Raw genomic sequence first — 27,076 nt, 5'->3', positions numbered from 1 at the left:
GCGTGTAAACATGAATTAAAACTAAGGTGCTCAAGGCAGAAACTGTGAAGACAATTGCCATATCTTCCTCTTCAAGTTACACCTACTCGAATTCTCACGATTCAATGCCCAAGGATAGTTCAGCTGCATTTAACTTGAATGAAAAAAACAACCACTTCTCTTCTGTTGTGTTCTTTTATTTCCATATTTGCGCAGATAACTTAATCAGGAAGCAAAAAATATACCAGACAATAAAGTACTAAAAATCTGAGATAAAAACCACCCCCCCACCCCAACACAGACCACCAAGAGCCCCCCCCCCCACAACTCCTTCCACCTCTCCTCAGCCCACTGTCGCCCCCCGCAGGTTTATGTGGCGTATCGCTTGGTCCACTGTTTGGCTGTTCGGTCATGTTCGGCTCTGTTAGTCGTGTACTGGGTGGCGATGCTTCCCACCAGAGGGTCGGCTGCGGGGAAAGTTGACTTCATTAGACTTTTTTTGCTTTGCTTACCGAATCTCATGTCATTAAACTGACTAGTTTGAACTTGGTCGCGTCCTAATATTAATATTAAACGCTCGGCGTGTGTCACCTGGGTTGCAGTCTGTGAGCAGGGAGCAGATGGACAGCAGCACCTTGGAGATGGTGAGGGCGGGACTCCAATTGTCCTTCAAGATGTCCAGACAGATCACGCCCTGACTGTTGATGTTGCAGTGGTAGATCCGAGTGCGGAACGTCACCTATAGAAACAAACATACAAGAGCAAAAACAAATACAAGGTGAAAAAAAATGTACTTTTAATAGCCTTGTAAAATTGTTAACCCAATCCCATAATTGTCATCGCCATTTCCAACTTACCTTAACAATATCAATAAAAAACTGATGTGTCATCTTTATATTTAAGTCCGTGTAGATTCTCAGTCATGCACATCATGGTTAAAAAAAAATCATATTAAAAACGCAAAGAAATAAACGATAGTCAGTGCTGCTGTTTATGTTGATTTTGAGCAGCCCATTCACCACGCTGCACTTTTACACGGTACTTGGACGCCCCCTGGTGGCCACTTTTATAAAAGCGAAAACTATCATAGCACATCAGCCAAATGTCAGAAATTTTTACTTTGATTCTCGTTGGAACCCTTAAATATGGCTTTTGATCAGTCACACACGTAAAGCCAGCCGGATGTTCTTGGCTTGTTTCAAAACGAAAGTAAGTCACTCACCAATATTGCATGTGGTCAACATCTTGCTATATAAAAATGCAATGTATAATTATTTTGTTGGTCTAAGTGCCAGTCTTTCAGTAAATCTCATCTGGGAGTCACAAACATCTTGAAGCAAGTACGCTTTGCCTCTTGAAACAAGCCTTCACTTCAGGTACCGTACCTTGGGCGGTTTGAAGGGGTAGTCGGGCGTAAAGGCGATGTCCAGGAAGAAGACGCCACCCTCGTACACTGAACCTGGTGGTCCCAAGATGGTGGACCTCCACTCATAGATGTTGTCTCCTTTGGGGCCGGCACTGAGTACACACGCAAAAAAAAAAAAACACTCAAGTGAGAGTGTGACATGAAACCACATCCTGATCATCACTCAAGTGAAAACATCAACTCAGAAGGCAGATGTTGCAGCAGAAACGTTGCAGCCAGACTTGACTTTTTAATAATGATGTCGGATTCCATATTCATTTAAATACTTGAGGTTTTTGGAGTGAAAACCATGTAAAGATCATTTGGAATGCTTGAAGACATCAAAGAGAGCAAAGTGTGACTGACCTGCAGTTTGGTGGTGGGTCCAGTGTGATGTCAGCCAGCTCTTTCTGAATCCTGCACAAACAAAAAGTTGTTGAGGGTGTTGGAGGTACAACCTGACAGCAGCATTTAACAGAGCAAGACCTTATAAAAAAAATCCGTGCTAAGGTCACGGTTTTAAGCAGATATATTTCGCAGCTCAAACATGAAGTAGCGTGGAGTGAGAGGAAAGCTCTAAGATGAGGTAGCAGCCATCTTGCCAGGACTAGCTTATCTGATTGACAAGGACTTTAAAAAAAAAAAATCAATATATTGACATGAAATAATTGCAAAGATGGGGTGGGACCTCTTGGCGCTGGTGGAAAGCAGCTTGGAGGTCTTGCTCATGCTGGCTTTGCTCTCACGCTTCTTCTTGCAAGACGTGTCCTTCTGTCTACTCTGGCTGGACGACGGCGGGGACGACGAAGAGCTGGTGCTGGCACGAGAATCCTCATCCGACATTCCGGTTTGGATTGGAGAAGAACCCGGACCCTGGCAACACAACCAAAAAGCACACTCATTTTTTTTCATGATAATCTCTTGGGTCATAATTTCTGTCCGAGTTGCTTTTTTTGTCCAGAATGCTTAATAAATTGAAAAGAAAATATCTGACTTGCTTCATATGAACTGATTTGACTTTTTGGAGGCATGATGACGGATGAAATAAAAATGTCATTTGTTGTTGTTGAATTAGGAATACTCACCAGATTGAAAAGAAAATCTGTATAATGATTAGATGAAGAGCCCTCAATTGATTTTTTTTGTTGACATTCCCTTGGTCATAATTACTGAGGGAATTCCATTTCTTTTATTGGAGCGTTGGGAGTGCTCACCACATTGGAAAGTGTCACACTTGCTTAGAAGAACAGTTCTCCACGGATTTCTTTGCTCGTAATATCGGGTAATTGCAATTTGAGCTTTATGTATCTTTCCAGAACAAAGCTCACAGATCGATCCTCCATTGATTTTGGGGTTCTAATTTTAAAGCGAATTTCAAATTCTGTGTTTGTTGACAACTTCTTGATTCAATTGATTTCTTGGGTCATCATTTCTGTTGTTGTTTTTAACATGCACGCGACATAATGGTGATAGAGAAAGGAAAAAGAAGTTAAAAAAAACATTGTAATGTAGTCGATCTTCATGGAACAGTAAAGTGAATGTTATTTATTATTATTTTTTTTAGGGTGCTGTGTTACCATGCGGCTCTTTAAACCAAATGACATCACTCATACCTCTAGCTCGATCAGGAACTAATCGAATGAGTGGCCTTGTTATTCTCGCTTGTTTATTAAATTGTAAATGTTATCGACTGTTTGTGATAGTTTAATCGATGATTGACTTTTCAACGTTAGCATCTCCGTTAGCCTACGAGCTAACAGTGCTTCCATGTCATCTCGCTCAATTTCATTTTGTGTTTAGACGCCGCTAGTTGTGATTCAATTGAAACCCAAAGGTGTCATGTGTAGGATAAATGTCAGAATGAAAAAAACACAATTTGGGCTAAAAACAACTGATGGGCAACGGCTATTCATCAGGCCCAACGAAGGCCATGACTACTTCCTGGAACGGCGTGGCTGCGACGGACCTTTAAACTGGGACCTAACGTGCGTGTTGAACGCGTTTAATGTCTTCAAAAGAACGAGTGATGGCGTTTAAAAGCAAAAACCTTTCGAGGCAAACTAAATGACATTGTAAAGTAATATAGGCAAAGAGTGCGTGCCAGAACATAGCCGTAGCCGCTTTTCCGCTACCGTCTATTATGTTTTGTCTCGGCTTTTTTCTAACACTGCTCGGCGGTCATAACAATCGGTCAATAACAATGGAGTCGTAGTAGTCCAAAAAGCTTTGAAAGCCAGAAGACAAATGTTGTGTTAGCTGCTCCGCCATGCCCGCCTCGATCACCCGGATCTGCACTCACCCAGTCTTTTGTGTCTGGACCTCCGCCGGCTGCTGCCTCGTCGCCCTCTGCGGAACGGAAGTAGCTCTCCTCGGCCGCAGTGGGCTGGACTGCGCCGGTGCCTGGTGGTGGAGGTGAGGTGGAGATGGGGAAACGCCGCAACCGCAACGTCAACGTCCTTCTCGACGCCTTCACATACGCGCGCGTGCACAGACACGGAGACGCGCATGCACAAAAAACTGAAAGTGGAGTCACGAGGAATTCCTTTGGTGAATAGTTGCAGCATCCGATTGGTTTTCAATGAAACAGCAAATGTTTTTTTTTTTTAAATAAACACCAAGATCAATAGGTGCTGGATTGACAATGACGTCATGGCGTCAAAACACTTGCTGTGATTTTTCTCATCAATTTGGTAACAACTATAAATGGAATTGCAGTTAGGTTCACATTTTTTTCCAACCTGGCATATTTTCCCTCTCCAAAAATAGAAAACTACTTTTTTTCCTCTTATATATAGAACATCTCCTTTTTATTGACTGTTCACAGTTGCTACATTTTATTTATCAACTATGCAATCTCAACTTCATTAAAATGATTTGCAGGTGGACCATATGTAGCAGAAAAACATGAATACAACGTAAATAAAGTGGCTTTGGTTACTGTTCGTGTGTTGCGATGTGATGTTTGAGTAGTTAAATGGAGCATGACAACATTGCAAACTGGACTGAGTTGTTGACTCAACGTGCACACACACGCAAACACACGTTGAATTTAACGGGAGAATTTTGTTTCGGATGAGAGGTTATATGCTCTTTGATGACCTCTGGTGGCCGTCAACGGCACTGACTTGCATCGTAAGAACAAAAGGCCCTGCCGTTTCTTTCAGCACCAGAATTTGGCGGTCTATTCATCTTGTTTATTTGCTCCAGATGATTAAAAAACAAACCCACGATAAAGCCGACAGCATTGTCATTTTGATTCTCTTCCTAAACACAAACGACAAGAAACAAATCTTACCTGTCAAAAGATGACACGATCGCTTTTCCTGCACTTAAGAGATATATTGAAACAAGAGAAAATGAGAGAGGGAAAAAAAAGAAAAAGCAAAAAGAGCGAGAGCACAGTTGTTATTTTCTCACAAGCCAACCACAGTGTGTTTTTTATTGGGTGTTTTCAGTAATACAAGTGCACAACAGCAGCGGCGCGGGTAGCCAGTCCAATATACAAGTCCTGCCCTCTTTTCACAGGCAGACCTCCACACACACACTCACACACAATCTCACATGCATACACAATTTTTTTTTCTATCACGTGGTCTGCCTGCAAAAAAAGCCTTTGAAAAAATACATACAGTACAAAGAAAAAGCGGAAAAAGGTAAAAAGCATGTAGGCTCCTGTTCCATGCATGTTGAGACAAATACAACAAACAACAAAATAAAGAGGAGAAAGTAAAAAGCGCACATTGTCTTCCAAATGCCAAATAGAAAATGAGAAGGACATATTTGTGTGTGTGTGTGTGTGTGTGTTGGAGGGCAATGAGCGTGATGCCTATAATCAGGGGTGCACATCATTTTGGTTTGATCCTCAATCAGGCTTCAATTGGTGCCCAAAAATTTTCTACCCACCCACTGACTTCACTGAATGAACGTAAAACTTTTCATGTGCGAAATGTGCGGTGGCCGCTGAATTGATCACTGTGTTTAAATATAAATTCATTTCAAGTTTGACGTCCGTTCGTACCGCTGCCGTTGTGAAGCTAGGTTTGCTAACACTGGTTGGTTAAGATAGCTAGCTGCCGCGGGCGACCTCGTTAATCCACATAGTTGAACCACGTCATTTTTGTAGTCAGTGTGATTGCTATAGCCGTATTTTTGTTTTTTTTAGTTGTAAGGTTTGTGTGCTTACTTTAAAACAGTGTAAGCGTCAACAATACTTCAAACGAGCCCCCAAAATATTTGCACTTGCAGTTCAAATCAAAAGATTCAGAAAAGTTGTTTACAAACAACACAATGCTACCGCTCCTTCCCACAAAATAAAAAAAGAGCAAAACACGAGGTACACAACCGCGCAGCAACTGGAAACACTTATGAACTTAACATTTTCCCTCGTGTGCACCCCTGCTTATAACGCTGTGCGTGAGTTTGTCTTAAATTTCCAATACAATAACTCCCAACAATCGCATATTGGAAAATAAAAATCCCCCAATCGACTAATCTTTGTATAAAAAAGAAGCTTTCAAGTCAACAAGGAACAAAAAAAAAAAAGAGGATTTTTGTGTGTGTTTTTAAATTTTTAAACCCATAAAATGTTTGGGGTGGAGGAAGAGGAGGAGGAGGAGGGGGCCCGGGTACAGCGATGCACTTAGTAAGTGTGCTTTGACGGAACATGGGGGGGAAAAGAGGTAGAGTGGCAGAGTGACGAGGAAGAAGAGGAAGAAGGGGGGGGAGAGCGAGGCTCAAATGTGTGTCTGCGTGCGTGTGTCTATGTGGCATATCTCTTGGTCCACTGCTTGGCTATCCTGTCATGCTCGGTTCTGTTGGTCAGGTACTGTGTGGCGATGCTTCCCACCAGGGGGTCGGCTGAAGAAAAAAAAAATGCAACGACGTGTAATCGGTGGCAACATGTGGCCCGGGAGCAAAAGCAGCATTTGGCGTGAAATGACCCAATCAATTTTCGTCTCAATGCCTTACCTGGGTTGCAGTCTGTGAGCAGGGAGCAGATGGACAGCAGAACCTTGGAGATGGTGAGGGCGGGGCTCCAATTGTCCTTCAAGATGTCCAGACAGATCACGCCCTGACTGTTGATGTTGCAGTGGTAGATCCGAGTGCGGAACGTCACCTGGAAACGCACAGATCCTTTTGAGATTCACTTTGCTGGGTTCCATGTGAAAGGCACACGCCATGGATGACACGGGACATTTGGCACCAAAGTGTAAATGAGGTGGTGGAAGTCATTTAACTCCCCCCCTCGCTTTCCAAAATATCCCAAAGGAGTCTGGACATCCGTTTGGATCGAACACAGAGTCCAATGTTTTGCCTCAGTTCTTCCACTGCTAACATCTGGTCCTTCTGACCTTGCACCCGAGCCCCCCCCTTCCCTTCCCACACACATAGAGGAACTTCTCTAATAGGCCTTGGCATTCTCCAAACTCCCACAAGATTGAACGTTATAAATAATCTTCCACCTTCCTTGAGCCCGTTCGGACACAGTGTGAGGCTCATAAGGTCAATTTGAGAAACAAACACAACGGCAAGCGGCACACGCGTGGTGGTCATGTGACGACTCCCACCTTGCACAATGGAAATGAAAGTGACGTGTGTTGGAGTGTATTCGAGAAGCGGCGGCACCGAGGGAGCGTTGAGCAGCTGCAGAAGTGGCTGACGTGTGAGAAAGTGGGCTTTGGCTCACCATCACAGCATGGAAAGAAGGAGGGAGGGAGGGAGGGGCGTGGGCAGAAACACCCGAGCCCCTCTGGAGAGGGGAAATGTGGGCGGGGTCTGGCTTGACAGCGCAGCACAAAGACGGAGAGGCAAGCAGGGTGACGGGGTGCACTGCGGTAAAATATCCCGCTAGCGACGGCGAGTGTCAGGTGCGAGCCCCTGAAATCCTTCAATTGAAACGATACGATTCAAAACTCGGGATCCGATTTGAAGCAAGAATGGACTGAGTGGACCAACCTTGGGGGGTTTGAAGGGGTAGTCTGGCGTGAAGGCGATGTCCAGGAAGAAGACGCCTCCTTCGTACACGGAGCCCGGCGGTCCCAAGATGGTGGACCTCCACTCGTAGATGTTGTCTCCTTTGGGGCCGGCACTGCCGCATGGAAACAAAAAAAAAAATAACGGAATGCAGATAGATAAAGTTTTGGGACAGTTTGTTTATTCTCGAAGTGAAATGTGTCACTTTTAGAGGAAATATGACCTTCGAGCAACATATTTAATTTTCTCAAAGCGATCAGGGGGTGGACAAACACCCCCCCCCCCGATAAAGTTCACGCCACGGGAAATGACTTGACAGATTCCACGTTGACCAGATGCCGCCCGAATGCCGACAGTCACGTCGGCGCGAGTCAATACGATTTCCATATCGAGACCCATCCTTTACTCCCCCCTCCCCTCCCCGCTGCTGTTTGTGATAAGACCCTGAGCTGGAACGCCGCCAGCGAGACACCAGGACAATGTCCACATTACAAAGCCGGGGAACAATGAACAATCCCCGCGATTTCATGTAATTACCGGCAAGGGTGTTTGATGCCAAGCCTTCCCCTGCTGTTGCACAAACTCTGCGTGTGTGTATGTGTGTGCGCCCCGCGCCGGCTTTCCCCCCAGGCTGTGATATCGCCGCTCGTCTTTTATATTTGGCCAAAAACCAACAGAGACTTCCTGAAAGCAGATCCCCCCCCACAATAAGATCATTCTCCGCAAATAGGAATGGCTGGCGTCCTTTTCCGGTGTCAAGGCCTAATCTACTTTGCCACCTCTCTTCAAGGAGGCCCCCGCTGACTAAGCCTTTCTTAATTAGCTCATTACCAGCCGCCGTGAAAAAACGTCCGCCCGGCCCCGGGATTGGGCTTTTGTTCGACACAAAAGCAAACGTTGGGATTTTACTTTTCCTCCGGAGGGAGACGATAGAACAAATAAAAGAGGCGATCGCGTTACAGTGTCCGGCGTCACGCTTTTGACCTTCGTGTGAAAACAAAAAGTGTGTGAAGTGCAAAACGACACAATTTTCCACGGCGTTTTTACGGAAGGAGTTGACAGATTAATGATGTCATTAATGAACTACTGATTGACAGCAAAACATCATTAGCATGATGGCTGGTAGGAGCGAGCCAAAGTGGCGGCAATTTCCCTCGCCTCCAAAGTTGACTCGGAGCGAAGGCCAGAGTGTGTGTTTGTAGTGGGAATGAAAGCGGCGGTGTGTTTGTCATGAGGCGCTATTGATCTTCAAGCTAGAGGGCACTCACACGTCTGCCGTTTCAATGCGAGCTGTTGTTATCCCCCGAGACAAATCGCACGTGATAGCTATTACGCGGCAAACAACACTAGCTCAAAAAAAAGAAAAAAAAGAAATCATTGGCTACTTCACACAGAGCAGTGAGCGATTTAACAACAAGATTATCTTTGTAAGGTCTCATCTTGTGATTTGTATCCTCGGTCTGGTTGCAGGCGTTCCTAATGAAGTGTCCTGTGGGTGTAAATCTTTCCCAGGGTGCAGCTGGCGTTCTCCCTCGGCGGACGCCTGTGAGAAGCTTCTGAGCAAGCAGCTCTGCATCTGCGCTGCTGCCGTCAGCCAAATGCCTTGATTCACTGACTATTTGGGTCATTTGTTTCAAGGGTCTGGGATGCGTTAGCAGGCGGGATTCTCGCCCAGGCCCCGTCTACCGCCATTACGCTGGGGCGGGAAAGGCGCTCTGACAGACGGGGTCCGCTTCTTACCACCTTGGACCACCGACAAAGACTACTGGGAATTTGCATCCATTTTGTGGTCATTATAAAATTGATGTTATCACAAATGGCGATTTTTGTGTGATACGGCCTAATTGTTGTTGTTTTTTTAATCACTAAACAATAGCAAATAAAGAACAATAATTGGTTAATAAACCGCAACCGGGGAAAATGGTTTTGTAATACATGAATGATATCCGTCCATCTATTTTATGGACATTTATCATCGCTTGGGTGCAAAATAGGATTTTAATCGATTAATCGATGGGTAATTGATGGACATTCAATAAAAAGTCGATGGGAAATTATTGAAAAAAATTGGATCCTCCTCCATTTGTGGTATTACCACAAGTGTTTTAGATCAACTCCATGGCTTTTATTTTGTCTGAGTGGCACTAAATGTGTTTGGAAGATCGTGTCACGCCCTGCTCACTCTACATGTGTGACATCAGAAAAAGCAAAGCAAATGTTTAGAATTATGCGGCCCAGAGCTTTTCCAGGAATTATCTGGAGAACCACATCAAAGTAGAGCGACTATGACGTTGTATTGTTCGGCTAGCCTGCTTTTTTGGTGGACGGTCATGAGGTGTTTACTCACTCTTTCCTGGTAACTGTGTGAGAGCATGTATGTGTGAGAGCGAGTCACGATGTGCTGATGCCTGCGCAGGGTAATGATCGACGTCGAGCATTATTCAGCTCTAGCCAGAGGCCGGCGTTTGCGCCGCGTCAGACGACGGCCCAGATGCCGAGGGAGAAAAAAAAAATGCTTATTTCGCCGGAATCTTTGTTGTAGCTCGCTGGGAAAAAAAATGAAGGAGGCTCATAAACACACTCTCGCTTTATGAACGATAAAGGAGTACAGAGGAGGCATCAACAGAGATGAAACATGCAGCCGGGAACGACAGCGAGAATAATAAGACAGATTGTTCGGAGGAAAAAAAACGATGCCATCGATAAACAGTGAAAGCAGTTGAGTAATACAGATAAAATGGAGCTAAGTGACAAGATTGAAGAACTGACTAACGTGATCATCAGAATTTTTTACATTGAAAAATGCTCCGCTGCATGTATTTTCAAGCAGTCAGCCAAACACCAGGGGGCGCAAGCACTTTCTCAACTAGTAGTCAGCCAAACACTAGGGGGCGACTGCTTGGTTAAGACTTCATTACACCGCCAAAATAACAAGTGAGGCACGAGCATATTCGTGTCATATATGTTAAATTTATTTATATATATATAAAAAAAAACAACGTTTATAGAAGCAGCTAAAACGAAACGCAAATCGACAATACTAACAAGCAGCGGGGGAGCAAAGCGTTTGTGTATTCGGTCAGTAACGTCAGCCGCCATTTTGGCGCTGAACGCTTTAAAAAAAAAAATGGCGTCAGTTGCGTCACCTCTGCCCCACCTCGCCGCACGCTAATTGGCGACGGGGCTCTTTCACGGTCAGCGACTAAGAAGATTGCTTCATCAAAGCTCTTCTCCTGTTAGCGTCAACTCGAGAAAAAGGAGATGTGAAGCGAGTGGCGTCGCCATTAGGAGACGGCGCGACCGCGGTGGGGGAGAGAAACGAGCCGGAAGAGTAAATAATGCAGATAATGGCGTTATTTGTGCGTGGCTGTACTCCAAATGCTCTGCTCGCACACAATCACATACAATAATTGCTGCTCCAAAAAAGGAGGCTATGATTCAATAAAAAAAGTGAATTATTTTACATTGAATAATTATTCTAACTGAGATCATGAAGCAAATTGTCACGTGACAGATTTGCAATATTAGGAGCTATAATTTGTACTACGATTACGACATGAGACATTAAAAAGTGCATTAAAGGGGAAATTGACATGAAATCATGGAGGGGTAAGAGCCTAGGTCAGATTTTTAAGGCCAAGCCAAACTGGCACGATAATTGCCCTAATTGGACAATTGATCACAAACAGCCCTTGATAACGTTGATGGGAAATAAAAATTTAAGCTCGTCATTACACAACCTCCGAGTAAATATGCTGTATTTGTACTGTGGAGACCTCCAGAATACGATATTAATGGAGATGACGATGGCGCGAATGGTCTCGTTGCGGCCGTAACCGTTAGATGTGAACGCAGATTAGCCGCAGTTGCCGGTTTATCTTTTGACATTTGTGCCGAGGAAACGAGCGGGCGCTCGCCATTAAACCGGCGAATAGGGCGGCTGCGGTGAATCCTGGGAAAGAAAAGGTCACTCCATATATATGGAAATGATCATCGCTGCCTGCTTGGCTACTTCTCAGGAACTTTGGCGGGAAAAACCATCAGCTTGGCAAAAAGAAACCGTTTTTTTTTTTTTAAGGCCGCTCTATTTCAAAGGCGACGCCTCGGAAGGAGACAAGGTCGCCGCAGGTGAGGGCGATGTTGCGTTTTACAAGACGACGCTGCGAGTGTTGATAACACTTTTAGTGGCGTCGCTCGCTTGTAATGACAGACTATATCGCGCACTTATATTTTAATGACAGGTTATATATCACGCGAGGATATACTTTATCGGATAACTGTGTATGTCCAACGCAAAGATTGACGGTAGACTGTCATAAAAGGAAACACTAAAGACTATGATTAAACCCAACGTTTTAGCTCAACATGATTGTCACTCGTATCACATTAGAAGTCATGATTGGTTTTAAAATGTGAATTGTATATAAAAAAAATCGGAACAGGTTTCACAGCGGATTCAGTAATCTGGTTAAGAATAATAAAAATACAAATTATATTTAAATTTATTATTTACAATAAAATCAACAGACCAATTATTAAATTGTATAAGAATAATAAAAAATAATAAAAATACAAATAATATTTAAGTTTATTATTTACAATAAAATCAACAGACCAATTATCAAATGGATCTTGGAAATTAGGCAACACTCGGAGGGTAAATCCAGCGTCACATTTCCCTTTATAATTGACTTTAATTAAGTCATTGTCTTCTATTAGGACTCAAGATTTATTAGTAAAATAGAGTTGTTTTTTTTTCAGGGGCACAATAAGTCCTGTTTTATTTGCATGCTTGATGCTAATGACTTTTCCCACAGATAAATGTGGGGAAAAGTCTTTAAAGAGCCATTCCAAAGGCATCATTCCGGTCTAATTTATTCTCCCATTGTGCGAGGAGACGGCAGACAAAAGAGCGATGCCGCATCAGGGCGACCTGATGTAACTTATCGTGTTTATTCACCTGCCAGAAAATGACTTTTGTCAATGACCTGCCGTGAGGAGTGTGCGGCGTGCGTAATGGCAAAATGTCCAAAGCGCTGGCGTGTTTCACGCTCCGAGCGAGGCCATCTATTACAGCCCGCGACAAATGTTTACCGCTAAAGCACCTCCGCAACGAGACTGCTGAAGATTCAATGACACACATGAATCAGACGCGAGCGGAAAACATTCGGGATGAATTAAACTCAGGCTGGAGGGAGGGAAGCGGTGCCTTCTTTCGGCACAAGCTAATGTTTTCTTTTCCACGCAAATAGAAAAGGATTTTCCTGGATTGCTGTTGAAAATTACCAACTGGACACGGCCTCTCTGTGTGACACTTGAAAATTCTGTGTTGACCATATGTTTAGCTTCGCTTTAGGCCAGGATTTTTTTTCCCCCCCCTTTTCTGGGTCGCTGGCATTGACGGGCAAGGGGGAGTATGGAGTCTTCCCGCCAATATTCTGCCTAGTAACAGAGCCTTAACGCCAGTGTTGAGGCATGTTTACACAACAACAGTTTTGTCAAATAGGCACTTTTTGACATCTCTTGTTTCCATTTCTGTTTCAGATTGTTCTTGGTCATTCTGGGCTAGAAGTCTGCATTATTAACACCTCATTTTTATGCATGTCCCATTGAAATACGTCTTCACGGTCTATTAACATCCAATGCGAGCCATCCATGTTGCTAGCGGCATGTTTTTTAGCGGTATCTTGAAATAAGTGCTTAGTCACTGTTCTGCTCGACATATTTCTTCTCACAACAAACTTATTTTTTTTCACTTTTAGGTCCGATACCGGAGTTTCTGATGAAAATCGATTGATGTTCTGCTGCTGATTACTAAAGAACAGGAAAAAAAAGTCGGAATTTTTCTTTTGGTGCTTACACAACATTGAATCAAAAGGCTCTAAAATAGCCGCCATTGACAAAAACAGTCTTTAGTCATTCAACGCCCCTTTGCTGGGTCTTCGTGAAACGCAAAAGCCGCCTATTGCCAGATCTTCTGTTGTTAGTTTGGATTTTTTTTCTCCAACTGTCACATGTGCGAGGCAACGAAACGCAGATGGTTTCAACTCAGCAGTTTGCAAGGACCTCTGTGTGAAAGCTTTTGACTTTGTCACACACGCACACTTCAGCTACCTTCCCCCAACCTCCATAGCGCGTCACCTTGACGGAAGAGCACTTGTGATTTCGAGGCATGCGTCTTTTAAGGTTCTTATTGTGCAGTCAAAGGGTAAACACACTAAAAAGGTCAATGTCACATGGTAGGGGGGGTCACATAGACTGAAGGGTGGATATGATTCATCAATATTCATGAGGACGACTACGGAACGCCAATCGATCACCCGAGGTCAAAACCAAACAGCTTCGGCTTGTGTTTTCACATCTTTCAGCTAACAATCACCGCAGTTGATCCGCACGGGTCGTCGAACACGGTTGAATGGTGCCCGAGAGCTTTTCCTGAAACTCAGACCCCCCTTCGTCCCTGTCATGAATATTGATAATGCCGCCTGCTGGTTATGTCGCTCACAACAAGCCCCTCCTCATAATGCAGAGATGATATAATCTGCAAGAAAGATAGAAAGTTATAAAGTGGAGCCGTATTAGCATTAGCATCTCTTCCCATTATGCTAACAGCTTTAAGGATTACTTAAAAACTTTCAGTTTGTTTGACCGCTGCCTTCGCCGGATCCTAACGCGGCCAGCCAACAAGACGACATGGTCTTCATACACCTGCTTGGGTCAGCGAGAACAAAAATAAGACAATTGCGGATGAGAATAGCGGTTAGCCTCAGGTCACTAGCTTGCGGCAAGTCCGATCGCTTCTCGTCTTGAAATATTCATAACAACGGGACTGACGGCGGGGAACGAGGGCAGCGGCCCGAAGTGAAACTCCGTCTTGGTCGTGAAGATGTTATGTTGAATAACAGTCAAAAATTTATAGATATATTTAACAGTCACTTTTCTATTTTGTCTTCTTTAAAGTGCTCTGTAAGAAAAATCTAACCGTTTATTTTCTGGCACGCCATTTTTCACTTTTTTCTAAACCAACCATTTCCTCTGGGGCACGAAAACCTTCAGCGATATTTCAAGGATTTTTTTTCCCCCTCCTAAAGAGTATTTTTGGCCATTTGAAAAATCATATTACAAACACTTCAAGACTAATATCGGCATGCAAAGTGAATGAAATACCTCGACTAACGTTACACCAGCGTCTCTGCGGAGGCTGTGTCTTTGACGTGATGGAGGAGGAAAACTTAACGACTTAAATCGCCCTTCTGATAAGCGAAGCAGCAGGAGACGGAGGAGGAGACGTGACAAGTGAGGAGATAACAAATGAGGTGACGGGACAGCAGATGTGGGAGATTACTGAACTCACCCTGACTAGAATCTAAAACACAAAATGTTTTTGTGTATTCATACGCATGTCAAACTGCAAAATGAGAGAGAAATAACAACAGAGTGAAAATCTTCTCCCTGTGAGCGCGGGAATGCCGAGCCCAAGTGTGAACTTTAACACGCCGCACTTAATTCATTTTTCTCCCTCGGTGTTGTCGACAGCAATTGTTGCCAGACGCCCGTGTCATCAAATTATCTGTCTGCGTCTGGCAATTTGCAGGATCTCCGTGTGAAACAGCCTCTGGTTCCATTCACTCCAAATAATATTTAAAAACAGATCAGAGCATGTACGCAGAATAATAAACATTAATAGGGCTCTGTGGCTGCATGAATCAAAAGCGAGTACCTCTCTCGGGAGGGACGCGTATTCATTCAAGCCGGATTAGCCGGATACCGGTTATTACCAAAGTTTTAGCATTTTAACGCCTACTACAGTTTAAGTGGCTTCTGCCGCTTTGACGTATGTTGCTTTGCCGTGAACTTGATCTGCTTCACTTGAATCGCACGAGCGATAAATACAAAAGAGGCGATGTCGTGGCCCGCCGGACGTCAACTCCTCTTTGCGTCGGGATGTTTAATTAAGTCTAAAACGACAGCGACGCAGGTGCGTGGTAGAAATGCAGCTTCATTTGCATCAGTGGGTGTGAGCGTGGAGAATGATGATCATATCAAATCCTTATCCAGGTTTCCTCCTGTCGCTGTTTAAAGAACATCAGCTTTAATAATGACAATCAGCCTCGCCATACGCCGGGCCGAGACACCTGCTGCAAAGACGGAATAACAAATTACCGAATCGTTTCAACTATTAATAGATCGCAAATTCATCTCGCAACATCCCAACAATTTCTTCCGACTACGGTGTCGTGACTTTTGCAACAATTGGAGTTTCGGTGTGACACCATGGTATTAGCGCAGCCGCTTAATTAGATCGGCAAGGGGAAACTCTCGGCAGATTAAACAAAAAGACGATTTGGTAACGAGACGGCGAATACGACATCAATCAACTGGCCGCCGACCATAAGCATCCACCCACCCGGCCGGCCGTTTGTGGAACGCTCCCAAGTGGATGTCTTTAGCGCCGCTCTCCTTCCTGCCTCCTGAAGAAGGCCAACAGCCTGTGACTCCATTTGTCGCAGCCGCTCAAATGAATAACCTTTCAAGCGAGCTCGGTCCGGGGGAAAAGCGGCGAGCGAGCAGCATACCAAACGAGCGCTTGAGAAAATGTCGCTTCTCCCCTATCGCCACCGCTGTTGCCGTACATATCACCGCAAAGTAATTATTAGATGAAGGTACCCCCCCTACCCCTCCCCAAACACACTTACATACACACACACGTTGTAAAAGGATTATCTCGACGAAGCTTAATTGTTTCCCAGGCAACTCGTGCCCCCCCACCAAGATCACAAAATCTCCTCTGGCGATTATTTTACTTTCAAATGACTTCCTCCAGCCAAATCCTTCATGAGAGCCAGCCTAGTTTTATTTCCAAAATGGGAGGGATGGGGGGGCGGGGGGGGGTCTAAACTAGATTAAGAGTACTTGAGGAAAACAACATGTATTTTAGCTTTGAGTATCATAACACACAAGCCTGGCAGCTGCGATGAAAAGGTTCGCTCTGTTTTTAGCGCTAATGACGTCGGGCGTAAACATGGCCGTCGCCGGTCGGATGACTTCGTACGCAAACTGGTTTGCTTTCAAAGCCGGAAAACACCTCGGACTACAACCGACTCAAAGTATTATAGTACTTAGTTACGTAATGTCTGGCATGAACAAACCTCCCATTTATTTTTGTATGTATCAAATTCATTGTGGTGTCTTTGAGTTAAAAGTTAAGCTCCGTGTTAATTTCGCGGCTCACTTGCACAATCGGTAGACCACATCCAAGGCCGAAACATCTCAAACTGCAACCAACAAAATAAAGAATATTGTGTTGAATCAACCTCGTGTATGTTAAATGGCGGAACCACACAAACAGCATGCGGTGTCTTTGATGAAAGCAGTTTGACGTCAAAAACGAGGCAGACAATCATTGGCACTGCAGATAAAAAGCCAGGAAAAAAATTACTTTCATCTCAAACTACAACAGTCTCCCAAAATTGTAAGTGTCTTTGATGCACCTAAAGCAAAGACAATGAGAACCTAACGGTTTTTTTTTTTCTAAACACTTTAGGGTCTGTAAGAGAATTAATGTCATGCCTCTTTGTACACATTTGATTAATCTGCCGTAAAATAATTATTTTTGCGTTTCCCGCCACGGCAGAAAACATCAACGACACCACCGTCTCCTCCAACTACAAACAACACGGGCGGCATCAATGACAACATCACGGAAGCTGAAAAACCGAGTCCTGCACGGCATCCCCCGAGGGGGATGACGGTTTGCCGGCAACGTCTCACGTCCTCAAAAGGCCCGAGACAGGAAGAGAGAGAGAGAGAGCGAAAACATCACACAATGAGGTTTGACTGCAGCGCGCAAATCATACAAGAATGGAAACGGCTTTTAAAAAGGTGACACTGCAGCCAGAAGTGTGAAAAAGGCACACGTACACACAAACAGCAGCATTGTGTACATCAGCAAAGCAATCATCAGGGAGCAGATAAGAAGAGCGTCTCACCTGCAATTCGGAGGAGGGTCTAATGTAATTTCAGCCAGTTCCTTCTGAATCCTAGGAAAAAAAATAAACATTTTAGCCTTAGCATTAGTGATGTACTGGAAAAAAGTCTTCAGAAAAGCTCAAGAAATAAATGTTTTAGCTTTTTGACAACTCAATCACGTGAGTTAAATTGAATTGAAGTTCTGGAATAATTTGTTGTTTCGTGATAGGGAAACTGCGATTTCAGACGGTGCTTGAAAGCAACACCTTCACCGACCGGTTATTAAAAGATAAACTCTTATTTCAGTAGGAAGGTCAAAAACTGAAAAGAAAACCGCATAATGAGGCTACCTTGTCAAATATTGTGTCATGATGCAATTTAATTGTCAAGATGAAACCTCAAATTCAAAACATGTCCATCCTGCCGATGTGCGGTTTCAAAACAGATGTCAGATTAACGACTAAGACAGTCATCACTTCATACAAAGCGAGGACATTTTGGTTTTATGCCAGCAACGACAAATGATGACAACAATGCGATGTGGGCGTCATTCAAAAAGAAAGCAACGGGCGCACAGTTATCGACCGAATTGCAGTCGAACGTCTCGGCGTTGAAGGCCGCTGGAAGCTTTTAAACCTGGCGGACCTCATTTCAGTTTCCCAGTCTGGTAAATGGATGAATAATACTTTCAAAAGTGCGTTTATATAAGTTTTCCGGAGCAGGATTCTGACCCACTCGCTGGAACATATCCACCGAGATAAACGGAGCTTCACTCGAAAGCCAATCGAACAACAAAATATGTTTCCATTGAGGGTAATGAAGCTCCATTGATATGTGTGTGTGTGTGTGTGTTGTTTCCTTTCAAAAGGAGGTTTACAGTCCCGTTGAATAGCAGCCATGTTTGAAATGACAATGCCTTTGGGACCAGGGTGTTTTTTTACGCAGTTTCACACCCCGAGGGCGTCATTTTAACAAACAACCCTGTGTACCCTCCACACCGGGGGGGTGGTCTTACCTCTTGGCACTCGTCGACAGTTTAGCAGCGGTTTTACTGGAGATCTTTGTTTCCTTCTTTTTGGGCTGCGCTTGCTCGCGCTCCTGCTCGGTGGGTACCGACGACTCGCGCTGCTCGATGTCCGAGCTGCCGCCGCTGGTGCTGGGGCTGTCGTCCGGTCTTTGCACTTCACTGGACATCGTGGGCCCTTGCGTGAGGATGAGGAGAAAAAAAAAAAAAGAGCAAGACCTCACATTATTACATTGGCTTCCTGTGAGGCAAAGACTGGATTTTAAAATCTTGCTTGGTCAAAATATCTCTAATTGGTCTTGCACCAAAATACATGCATGATGTACGAGTACCTATGAAGGATCCAAGACCCTCAGGTCATCTGGTGTGTGTTCCCAGAACCTGACCCAAAAGTGAAGCAGCATAGATTTGCTCAAACTGCCCATCTGTTAAAATTTTAATTTATCTCGACTGATGTTTTATTTGAATCAAATTCATTTACATGATTTCACAAGGTTTCTGCAACGCTTAGATACGATTTAGTTCCTCTTTCTGCAATACTTTTAATATTTAATGTTAAGCACTTTGAATTGTTATGTACACGAGTTGTGCTATACAAATAGACTTTAAATGAATATATAACAAATATGTATTCCCACGGATTCTTGTTATTTCCCACGAAAAGTTTGCAACTTTGAAAACCCCCGTTATTCTTTGCAACCCGAGTAAAGGTTTCTTTGTAACCAACGCTCGTACCACATCCTTTTTTTTCTTTTCTTTTAAAGATAATGTCGTACGTGGTTATTTTAGCGCAGCAGGAAGATGTAAGCTAAAACGTAACAACAAAGCATTCGTGACACATTAGCGAAGCGACCGTGATGGCGTCATTAACGCCAAACGCAGCCCCTCAGCGGGCGACAAAAACATGGCTAAACGAAAACCCGTGTTAAATGAATTACAAAGGCATGTGAAAAGACATTGGTATTTGTATATTTAAATATATTTACGATGAGTGGTTGACGAAGTGGACAGACAACAAGATCGCCTTTCCCGGGTTGTTGGAGGGGGGCGTTTCATGGCGGTGGTAGACGTCGGCACTCAAACGGAACGAGAGCCGTAGCGATGCACGTCGGAGAGGGGGGGTACGATGCCCACAGAAACAAGCACTGAGGCCGGGAAAGGTTGGCGACAGTCACCTATGCCGCTCACAAGCGCCAAGCCGCCCCTTTGTGGGGGCACAAGACACAATAGGGGTCGAACGGGGGCTAGAAACCGAGCCGTCCCTGAACGTCACAGGGGAGCTAGCTGCAAGGCTAAAAGTAGGGTGCGTTACAACATCGCCGCCGGGGGGTTTAAACACAGACGGGGGAAGAAGGGGTGAGAGCAGGCCTCGGAGTTGGAAACTTGACGAAAAGACGCATAAAAGAAGGCGTTTCTGTCGGGCAGACGACGGCGACCGCGGGAGGACGGTCGACGGCGGGGCCGGCTGAGGCGACGGACCGTCGAGCGTCCACATTGTGACCCTGGCTCCCGCACAAAGGGAGGCTCGTCTCCCGCACATCCACCTCCACCTCTCTCCTCCTCCGCGGGGGTAATTGGATCAAAAACGAAGAAGAAACAAACACTTTCCACGGGACACAAGCTCCGACTGTATCGTGTTTACCTGCTGGCGCTCGGCCGTCAACGCTGCGGTTCGGCGTGATTTTTAATCCCCCAAAATATCGAAGAGACGGGGATCCACAGGAACACGGCCCCCTTTCCACTCGCTCCCGGTCGTCCTTTTGCTCTTCAAACTCGCGTGGTGGAGGCAGCGAGAAAGGAACCGCAAGCAAGCAGCACTGAGAACAAGAACAAGACGAAGAAGAAGCGAGGAAAGGAGGTAAGTCTCCGGACCGGACCACCCCCGCTTGCGCGCTCCCGACACGATGCGTGCACGCGGGACCGCGCTCGACCGCCGATGCTACACTGCGCGTGCGCGCTAATGGATCAATTAAAACTGTGAGAACAAAAGAGTCGTCATCCCCAGGCCAGTTACCCAATTTACTGTTGAATTCTTACACTGCTTTTGTTTTGTGGTTCCAGTAATTATCAGATAATTGTAGTGTTCGAAATTAAAATCATATTTGGGTTTGCGCTGTAAGGCAGCGGTCCCCAACCGCCGGGCCGCGGACCGGTACCGGTCCGTGGGTCACTTGGTACCGGGCCGCCAAGCCGCACAGGAATTTGTTTTGTCTTTTTATCGACTCATGTTTCCCCAGTCGAGCCCACAAAGCTAGCAAAAATGAGTAAGAATTTATTTTGAAAAATATATTTTAAAAAATGGCGGTTCTCTCCCAATTACATCCGTCGGTTCACATCAAAAGGCTTGTCTTGGTCACGTGACATGTCACGTCAGTCGAGCCCGCGAAACAAGCAAAAATGAGCAAGAAACAGAGAATTTGGAAGGCTTCTTCGGAAAGGGAAAAAAGCCCAACGAGGAGACGGAAGAAGAGGTAACGACTTAATATAAATATTAAATATTGCAAGAAAATTTCTGGAGTCCTACTTAAAATATGGATTTATCGTGTCTGACGCGCCAAGCCTATTCTAAATAATATGTGGCGACAGGCTAGCTAACGAGGCAATGAAGCCTTCAAAACTGTTTCGGCACATGGAAACCAAGTATCTTGTATTAAAAGACAAACCTTAACCACTTGGGGTGTCATTGTCTCCGATTATGCCTAGATGGGAGAAACAAGCTCAGGAAAGAAACAAGAAACAAGCTCAACGTAATGGTGAGTTGTATTTTTATGTTGTTTATACTTGTTTGTATGCCAGTCGTATCATTTTATTTCATCGTATTTATATATTTGTTATAAATGTATTATTTGTGTATATAAATGTGTTATATATTTATATAAAGGCCGGTCCGCGAAAATATTTCTGACACGTAACCGGCAAATGAACAGAATCGAATTTTGGAAATAAACATAGAAATGTATGAAACAAATACTTTGTTAAATCGTTTTATAACAATCCCAAAGGACTCCAGGCGTCCTGATCTTTTTCTTCGGGTTCACATTTTTCCAAATTCAAGCAGGCCACCGAGCTAAGACGTGTTATGTCACTGCGGCTGCACGCTTGGGTGGCCGGAGCACTCCAGCTTTTGATGGCCCAACTTTAATGTCATGGGATGCGGAAACGTCAAACAAGTGAAAAATTAACTTCATTTGTATTGTTCCATTAGAAGTGACATTTTATAGTTGAAATTGAGCGAGTTCAATCTTGAGAAACCTGTGTGAATTCCCTAGTCAGAGTTTGCCAAAATTTACAAACTCTTGAGACTGGCCCAAAATGGCCGCTTCAAATGAAAATGGCCGACTTCCTGTTCTTTATTTAAAGTTCTTGAGACTTCTTGGTTCATTCTGTTCTGATGTCCACCCAGTTTCATGCTGATCGGTGAATTTGGTGTCCGGAACCAATTTCTTCTAACATTCAAGGGCACGCGAATGACCCCCAACACTTGACTCGTACTCACAACTGCATTGACTCACCCCGCAGGGACGAGCTGATGTTTCAACTTTTACGTCCCCGCATTTCCATTTTAATTGCGATGCCTGCTACGCGGAAAGGCCTCGGGGAGTTGGGGGGGGTGTTGGTTGGGGTCAACGCAAAGCGTAGAGGCTGGACAGGGGCCCTGATTGCATTTAATGCGAAGCGGCTAAAGCCCGGCTAGATAATTGCAAGCACATGACTGTCGTTTTGGATCGCGTAGACTTCTTAGCTTTGTTGTAAATGTGTGTAAGTGGACTTTTATTGCAAGGTAATGCAGATTTATTCCAAGCCTAAATGCAAAAGTATTTAGCTCAATCAATGCTAGTATGCTAATTAATTACACTTCATATATTATTAAAAGTATATGACTTGAATTTTGAGCATTTAGTTTTGGAGACTAATGCATCATTCATGGGCCAAATTGACCCGCTGCAGGTCCTCAATTCTTCCAAAAAAGAAAGTGAAACCCGCAAAAACACCTTGCTGTGTTAAATTGAGGTAAATTATGTGTGTGGTTGTGTTCGTGGGTCATTGTGTGACTTTTAGCCATGAAAATAGAAATAAACACTTTTTTTTTTTGTCTGCCGAATCCTGAGAGATTTGGTTTGTGTGGTTGTGTTCATGGGTCAGCGTGACCCGCTGCATGATAACATCCCAAAAAAAGATTTCTTTGAATTGTGGTCAAGTCAGTATGTCTGAGAAAACAAAACGGAACATTTTTGTTTGCGTTAAATTGGGTAAATTGTGTTTGTTTGTGGTCATAGGTCCATTTTAGCCGCTGTTTGTTGAACTATCCAAAATAGAAGGCCAGTTTGGGTGGTAAATTGTGTGTGTCAAGAATTTATCCAGCTCATACTCTAGTTTTTAAGCCACGTTTTACATCTACCATAGAGTTGGCACACTGCCCCATTAATTTTTTTAAATCCTTTTTATAGCCAATAACCTTTTTATTTTGTAAAGAAAGAGTATTTAATTATCCACAACCTGCCGTTACACTTTGTATTTAACACACCCCTGGAGGGCGCTCACGCACTCCCAAGAAGCAACTGAACAGAAATAAACACTGTAAAAAAAACAGATTAAAAACGAAAGATCAGACCTTCAGACTGCAATTAACACCACCACTACTGCTTGTGGACCTTTCGTAAGTGCTCCATTGTACGAGAAGGGGATTAGTCAAAGGGCACGCCTTTTATTCCGCTCTCTTCTTTAGGATTTCCTTCCAAAATCCTCCCGAGATCTGCGGAAGCGCCCGAGGGGAAGATTTCAAAATTATAAGGAATAAATTACGCAATGGCTGGCTGCTTGGCTTCAATCCACACGTCCAAATAAGGCCCAATGACTTTCAAAAAATGAAACGTAAACAAGATGTCATGCTTCACTGTCCCTAATAAAACGCCTCAGTGGCATGATTCATTGTTTATATACATTAGTGCCCAACTAAATCCACAAACTATCAATACTGTCCAAAATTGTGATAGAAAACCAAAAAATAAAATATCCAATAGTCACCAGAGAGCACTCCCAAAATACTTTGCTAGTTTTGCAACTTGCCTTGCTTGATCCGCCAATCAAAGGACAGAAAAGATCAGTTCGCTGTCAGTTCATGCCACATTTTGACCGATTAACCTCAGGCGCGATTATATCAACATGATTAAGCGGCACGGGCGTGATGGACGGCGCTGACCTACATGTGAAAAGGGGGTGCGCTACCCCTGGGCCTCCTTTTAGGGGCCCCAAGGTCACGCCTGCTCGGTTTTGTCAAAGAAAGCCTTTGGATAAAATGTAAGCCCTGGAACTAAACTGAAGCCCCCCGCCTCAACTTTCCAACAAACTGCTCACTTCGTATCAACATAAGGGAAGAAAGGCATCGTGGTATCGGCTCATATAATCTTAATTAATTGATTAAAAATATCACATCACGATTTTATACAGCCTAGTGGACATGTTACCAATTGCATTTTTTTTGTAAGAGTGATAAATATCCCAGTACTGACGTTATTGTCTAACAATTGTTGATTGCGGCTTTTAAACACAAGGAGGCGCTCTAAGACCTGCCTGATCACCAGATTCCTCTCTTCTCTTTCTGTAATTGTGTGTGTGTGTGTGTGTGTGTGTGTGTGTGTGTGTAGCATTGACAGCCACGTGCCGAGGTCATTTGTTGTGTTCAGGAGGTGGACAAGGCGTTTAGAAGCATGAAAAATGAGCTCTCATCACACTCGTTCTAACAGGCCCCGCAGGCCTGAAAGCATCTCAGCAGGCATAATTGAGCTCCTGTACTACAAAAAAAGCTTCTTCTTTTTTTCTGACTCCTTAAAATCAGTACATTTGCCATGAAATTGGATTTGAGCCCAGTAGTAATGAAAGGTTCCATATCTCAACCTGTTGGAAAAAAAAAAAAATCCCCAAGGGTTCAACTGGACTTGACATATCTCTATATTGCCATTCATTTTTTTTTACATATTTGCATAGATATTTTCCCCTTAAAATGGTGTGAAATTTACATTTCAGTGCATTCCCTCTCCTCTGATTTCAAGCAAAAAAATCAAAGTAAATCTTTTCCTCACAGCAATTAAGGCAGCTAGTGAGTTTCCCTTCTTCTTCTTCTTCCCTGCAGCCTCATTAGCTCAATTAACCCGTTTGCTTTTGTGTTACTCCACCTTTAATCTTGCAAGGGATGCTTATGGATTATGTATGCGCCTTTTTTATTCATCCGCTTAACCTGCAAACATACACCAAGTGACGTTAAAGTCGCAAGTTTACTTTTAAAATGTGGATTTTATAATATTGTGGGGCTAATTATATATATATAAAAATGTGACGTACGTTTATTGCGTCAAGGCTTCCATTTTGAGTCTTTGCCAGTGGGAGCATTTTTTCTGCGTACTTCATTTGCGTTCCGAGAGCGTTTCAATGCAAAAAAAATAAATAAAATGGGAGTGTTTCAGTTTCCCTTAGTGATGTCATCCATGCAAACACAAGCAGCATATATTCCACGAAGCTGGTGATTATTTTCCAAACATGAAAGGCGTGTTGTTGCTTTTGCTTTGTTTGTGAGAATGCAATTTTTCCCCTATTGTTGCGTTGGGTGCTGGCGGCGATCAATCAGTGGCTATTGAAACACAATCAGGACACACACATATAAGAATAACAGTTGCTTTCCAATTTAGACACACAATGGCATGTGATTGCTGGTCACATGTCGTCTGGTTACTTTTCAAAATGGTGGCTGAGATGCTTTCTCTCTCTGACTCATTTGTGTCTTTTAATTCTTTTATTTTTCTAAAAAGTCGCACATCTGACCATTATGATTGCAACACATAAAATATAAAAAAGAAAAAGAGCTGTGTTTGTTCAGCAACTTGTGCTTACAGCTTTATTTTGTCTTATATTTTTGAAACCGGACTTTTTTCTGGCTCGCTTATTTGAAGCAGTCATTTCCATCCCGTTTAGTTAATTTATCTCCGGGCTCGAAAAGCGAGTTGTCATTAGCAGCGAGACATTTGTTTGTTATTAGTGTGGAGGAATGTAGTCAACACATTTCACAGACAAAGACATGTTCTCATCTATTTTTAATGATGGGAAAATAACATCACAGCAAATATGAATGGAGGATGCGTTGCTCTGTCTGTGCTGCAGGTGGGGCCAGGAGGACATGGAAATATATTTTTTAAAGCTTCTTTTAATTGGCTACATTCCAAATGGACTACCTCTTTTTTCCCCCCCATGTTTCGCTCTGTTGGCCCTTTTGCTGCATCTCGACTTGTTTTCCCAAAACATGCATTTCTTACTGCCAAGAAAAAGCCCAACACCAAAAACAAACTATCAGCACATCTGTACAGAGAAAAAAACCGAGCTGTTTTTTTTTTCCCTTTTTTTTTTAATGTTCCCGGCGAGGCAAATAACAGCAATGATTTATAGCAGTTTCAGTGACCCGAAGCATCTTGGCAAACATTTAAAATAAGGCACATACTTGATAAAAAAATAAATGAAAATTGACCATAAATTTATCTGGATTCCAAATTAACCAACTTTGGTGTCCTGAGTGACAGCAGACAACAACTAAAAACATTCTTTGGGTTTTTTCGCTGAGTAGGCCCAGTGATGTCATGGCGTCAATCGGGCCGTAACGGTCCCATGTATGATTTAAAGACGACTCGCTCACTCGTTAATCACGCCCGACAATACGTCTCAAATCCGGCTGCGTTGTAATATTCCGGACGCTAATAACGCGGCGAGGTCTGTGGTGCTAATATTTCACGTCGTCCATAAAATATTCCCGCCGCAGGTCGTTCTAAACTTCTGAGTCATTCTGCTAATCATAAATGAAAGCCACAAAAATGACATTGCGCAAACCATACGAAAAAGCCATAATGAGGATTTTAGCGCGCAAGAATCGAATCTGTGAGCCAGACAATCGATTCAAAAGGAAACGTGTTTCAAGTTACTGATAGATTGTTGTTTAACACGTGGACGGTTCGAAAATAGGAACAACGTGGGACATGAAAAGCTTTTGGAAAAAATAAATCAGCAAGCTCACTTAAACAACATGATTTTGAAGCTTCATTTTATTAACTTTCCCATTTTATTCAACCGAGGTTGTTAACACTCTTCTCTGCGGTATGCCAAATTTTAGAAGACACATTTATATTCATTTGGCAAGAACTTTTTCTGCCCCCACAAATTCTGCCCGACAACAAGTGATGTGTCAATTTCATGTTTGCGGTCCCGCCGTGTATGCTAATGTAAATACTTTATTACAATATTTGTATTGCCTGAATTGATACTACGGGGGCGTTTCAGAGCTCACTATTACTCCACATTCATTCATTCTTGCTTTTTTTATTGTGCTGTCATGCGAGCACCTTATAAAAGTCATTTTTATTTGAGCTGAGAGCACTCAGGCAAACGAAACCTTAGCTGACAGTTTGAGAGTCTCTCATGAACAAAGTCAAATAATACTAAAACACACACACACACACATTCCACAGTCGAACAAGACGGAACATCGAGACTGACGATTTGAACTGTGTCCGAGTCACTCGAGGACGCACGCTCGCCTCATGAATATTCATGCACACATTTGCATATTTTACACATCACTGCCAACGGGAGGGGAAACATTACTTTTCCCTCCCAAAAAATTTGTACGCAGCTCGAGAAATTAATTGCGCCACCCGGAGAATCATACACGTTCAGAATAATGAAGTGTG

The 27,076-nt window shown here is 43.6% G+C and overlaps 3 protein-coding genes across 14 annotated transcripts in view; 1 reads left to right on the top strand and 2 right to left on the bottom strand.

The window, feature by feature from the left end:
* Positions 1 to 287: 287 nt before the first annotated feature.
* Positions 288 to 3,883, bottom strand: LOC148391699 (ubiquitin-conjugating enzyme E2 E1). Its single transcript, XM_088386783.1, has 6 exons — positions 3,684 to 3,883; positions 2,073 to 2,257; positions 1,751 to 1,801; positions 1,365 to 1,497; positions 571 to 718; positions 288 to 446 (listed from the first exon to the last, which is right to left on the bottom strand). The coding sequence occupies exons 2-6, from the start codon at positions 2,225 to 2,227 to the stop codon at positions 349 to 351; spliced, it is 585 nt and encodes a 194-aa protein (XP_088242909.1). The 5' UTR covers positions 2,228 to 2,257; positions 3,684 to 3,883; the 3' UTR covers positions 288 to 348.
* Positions 3,884 to 4,786: 903 nt separating this feature from the next.
* Positions 4,787 to 20,258, bottom strand: ube2e2 (ubiquitin-conjugating enzyme E2E 2). 3 transcript variants are annotated; one of them, XM_088386780.1, is made up of 6 exons: positions 19,993 to 20,258; positions 18,342 to 18,528; positions 17,347 to 17,397; positions 7,340 to 7,472; positions 6,353 to 6,500; positions 4,787 to 6,241 (listed from the first exon to the last, which is right to left on the bottom strand). In XM_088386780.1, the coding sequence occupies exons 2-6, from the start codon at positions 18,518 to 18,520 to the stop codon at positions 6,144 to 6,146; spliced, it is 609 nt and encodes a 202-aa protein (XP_088242906.1). In that variant the 5' UTR covers positions 18,521 to 18,528; positions 19,993 to 20,258; the 3' UTR covers positions 4,787 to 6,143. The 3 variants fall into 3 exon arrangements, with proteins under 3 accessions (XP_088242906.1, XP_088242904.1, XP_088242907.1); XM_088386778.1 differs by lacking the exon at positions 19,993 to 20,258 and adding an exon at positions 19,337 to 19,491; XM_088386781.1 differs by lacking the exon at positions 19,993 to 20,258 and adding an exon at positions 18,683 to 19,033.
* Positions 19,215 to 27,076, top strand: part of znf385d (zinc finger protein 385D) — a 57,429-nt gene continuing 49,567 nt past the window's right edge. For 6 of the 10 annotated variants that reach the window (XR_015860769.1, XM_088386776.1, XM_088386769.1 and 3 more), the window contains exons 1-2: positions 19,216 to 20,208; positions 21,054 to 21,103. The gene's annotated coding sequence lies outside the window, so the exon portion shown is untranslated. Of the gene's footprint in view, positions 20,209 to 20,698; positions 20,822 to 21,053; positions 21,104 to 27,076 lie in introns of those variants that run through there. The other 4 variants (XM_088386772.1, XM_088386771.1, XM_088386775.1 and 1 more) reach the window with 3 other exon arrangements.

Source organism: Syngnathus floridae, chromosome 10 (genome assembly GCF_059516105.1).
Source record: "Syngnathus floridae isolate MCC-2025c chromosome 10, RoL_Sflo_1.0, whole genome shotgun sequence".
Lineage (NCBI taxonomy): Eukaryota > Metazoa > Chordata > Actinopteri > Syngnathiformes > Syngnathidae > Syngnathus > Syngnathus floridae.
This window is presented reverse-complemented; position numbering and strand designations above follow the sequence as displayed.

Excerpts from the sequence above, each read along its gene's own strand:
- LOC148391699 (XM_088386783.1), bottom strand. The coding sequence starts at position 2,227 with ATGTCGGATGAGGATTCTCGTGCCAGCACCAGCTCTTCGTCGTCCCCG. Across the intron at positions 1,802-2,072 it reads CTTTCCACCAGCGCCAAGAG|GATTCAGAAAGAGCTGGCTG; the intron begins GTCCCACCCCAT and ends TTGTTTGTGCAG. Across the intron at positions 1,498-1,750 it reads GACCCACCACCAAACTGCAG|TGCCGGCCCCAAAGGAGACA; the intron begins GTCAGTCACACT and ends GTGTGTACTCAG.
- ube2e2 (XM_088386778.1), bottom strand. The coding sequence starts at position 19,406 with ATGAAACGCCCCCCTCCAACAACCCGGGAAAGGCGATCTTGTTGTCTG. Across the intron at positions 7,473-17,346 it reads GACCCTCCTCCGAATTGCAG|TGCCGGCCCCAAAGGAGACA; the intron begins GTGAGACGCTCT and ends TCCATGCGGCAG. Across the intron at positions 6,501-7,339 it reads ACCCCTTCAAACCCCCCAAG|GTGACGTTCCGCACTCGGAT; the intron begins GTTGGTCCACTC and ends GTGCGTTTCCAG.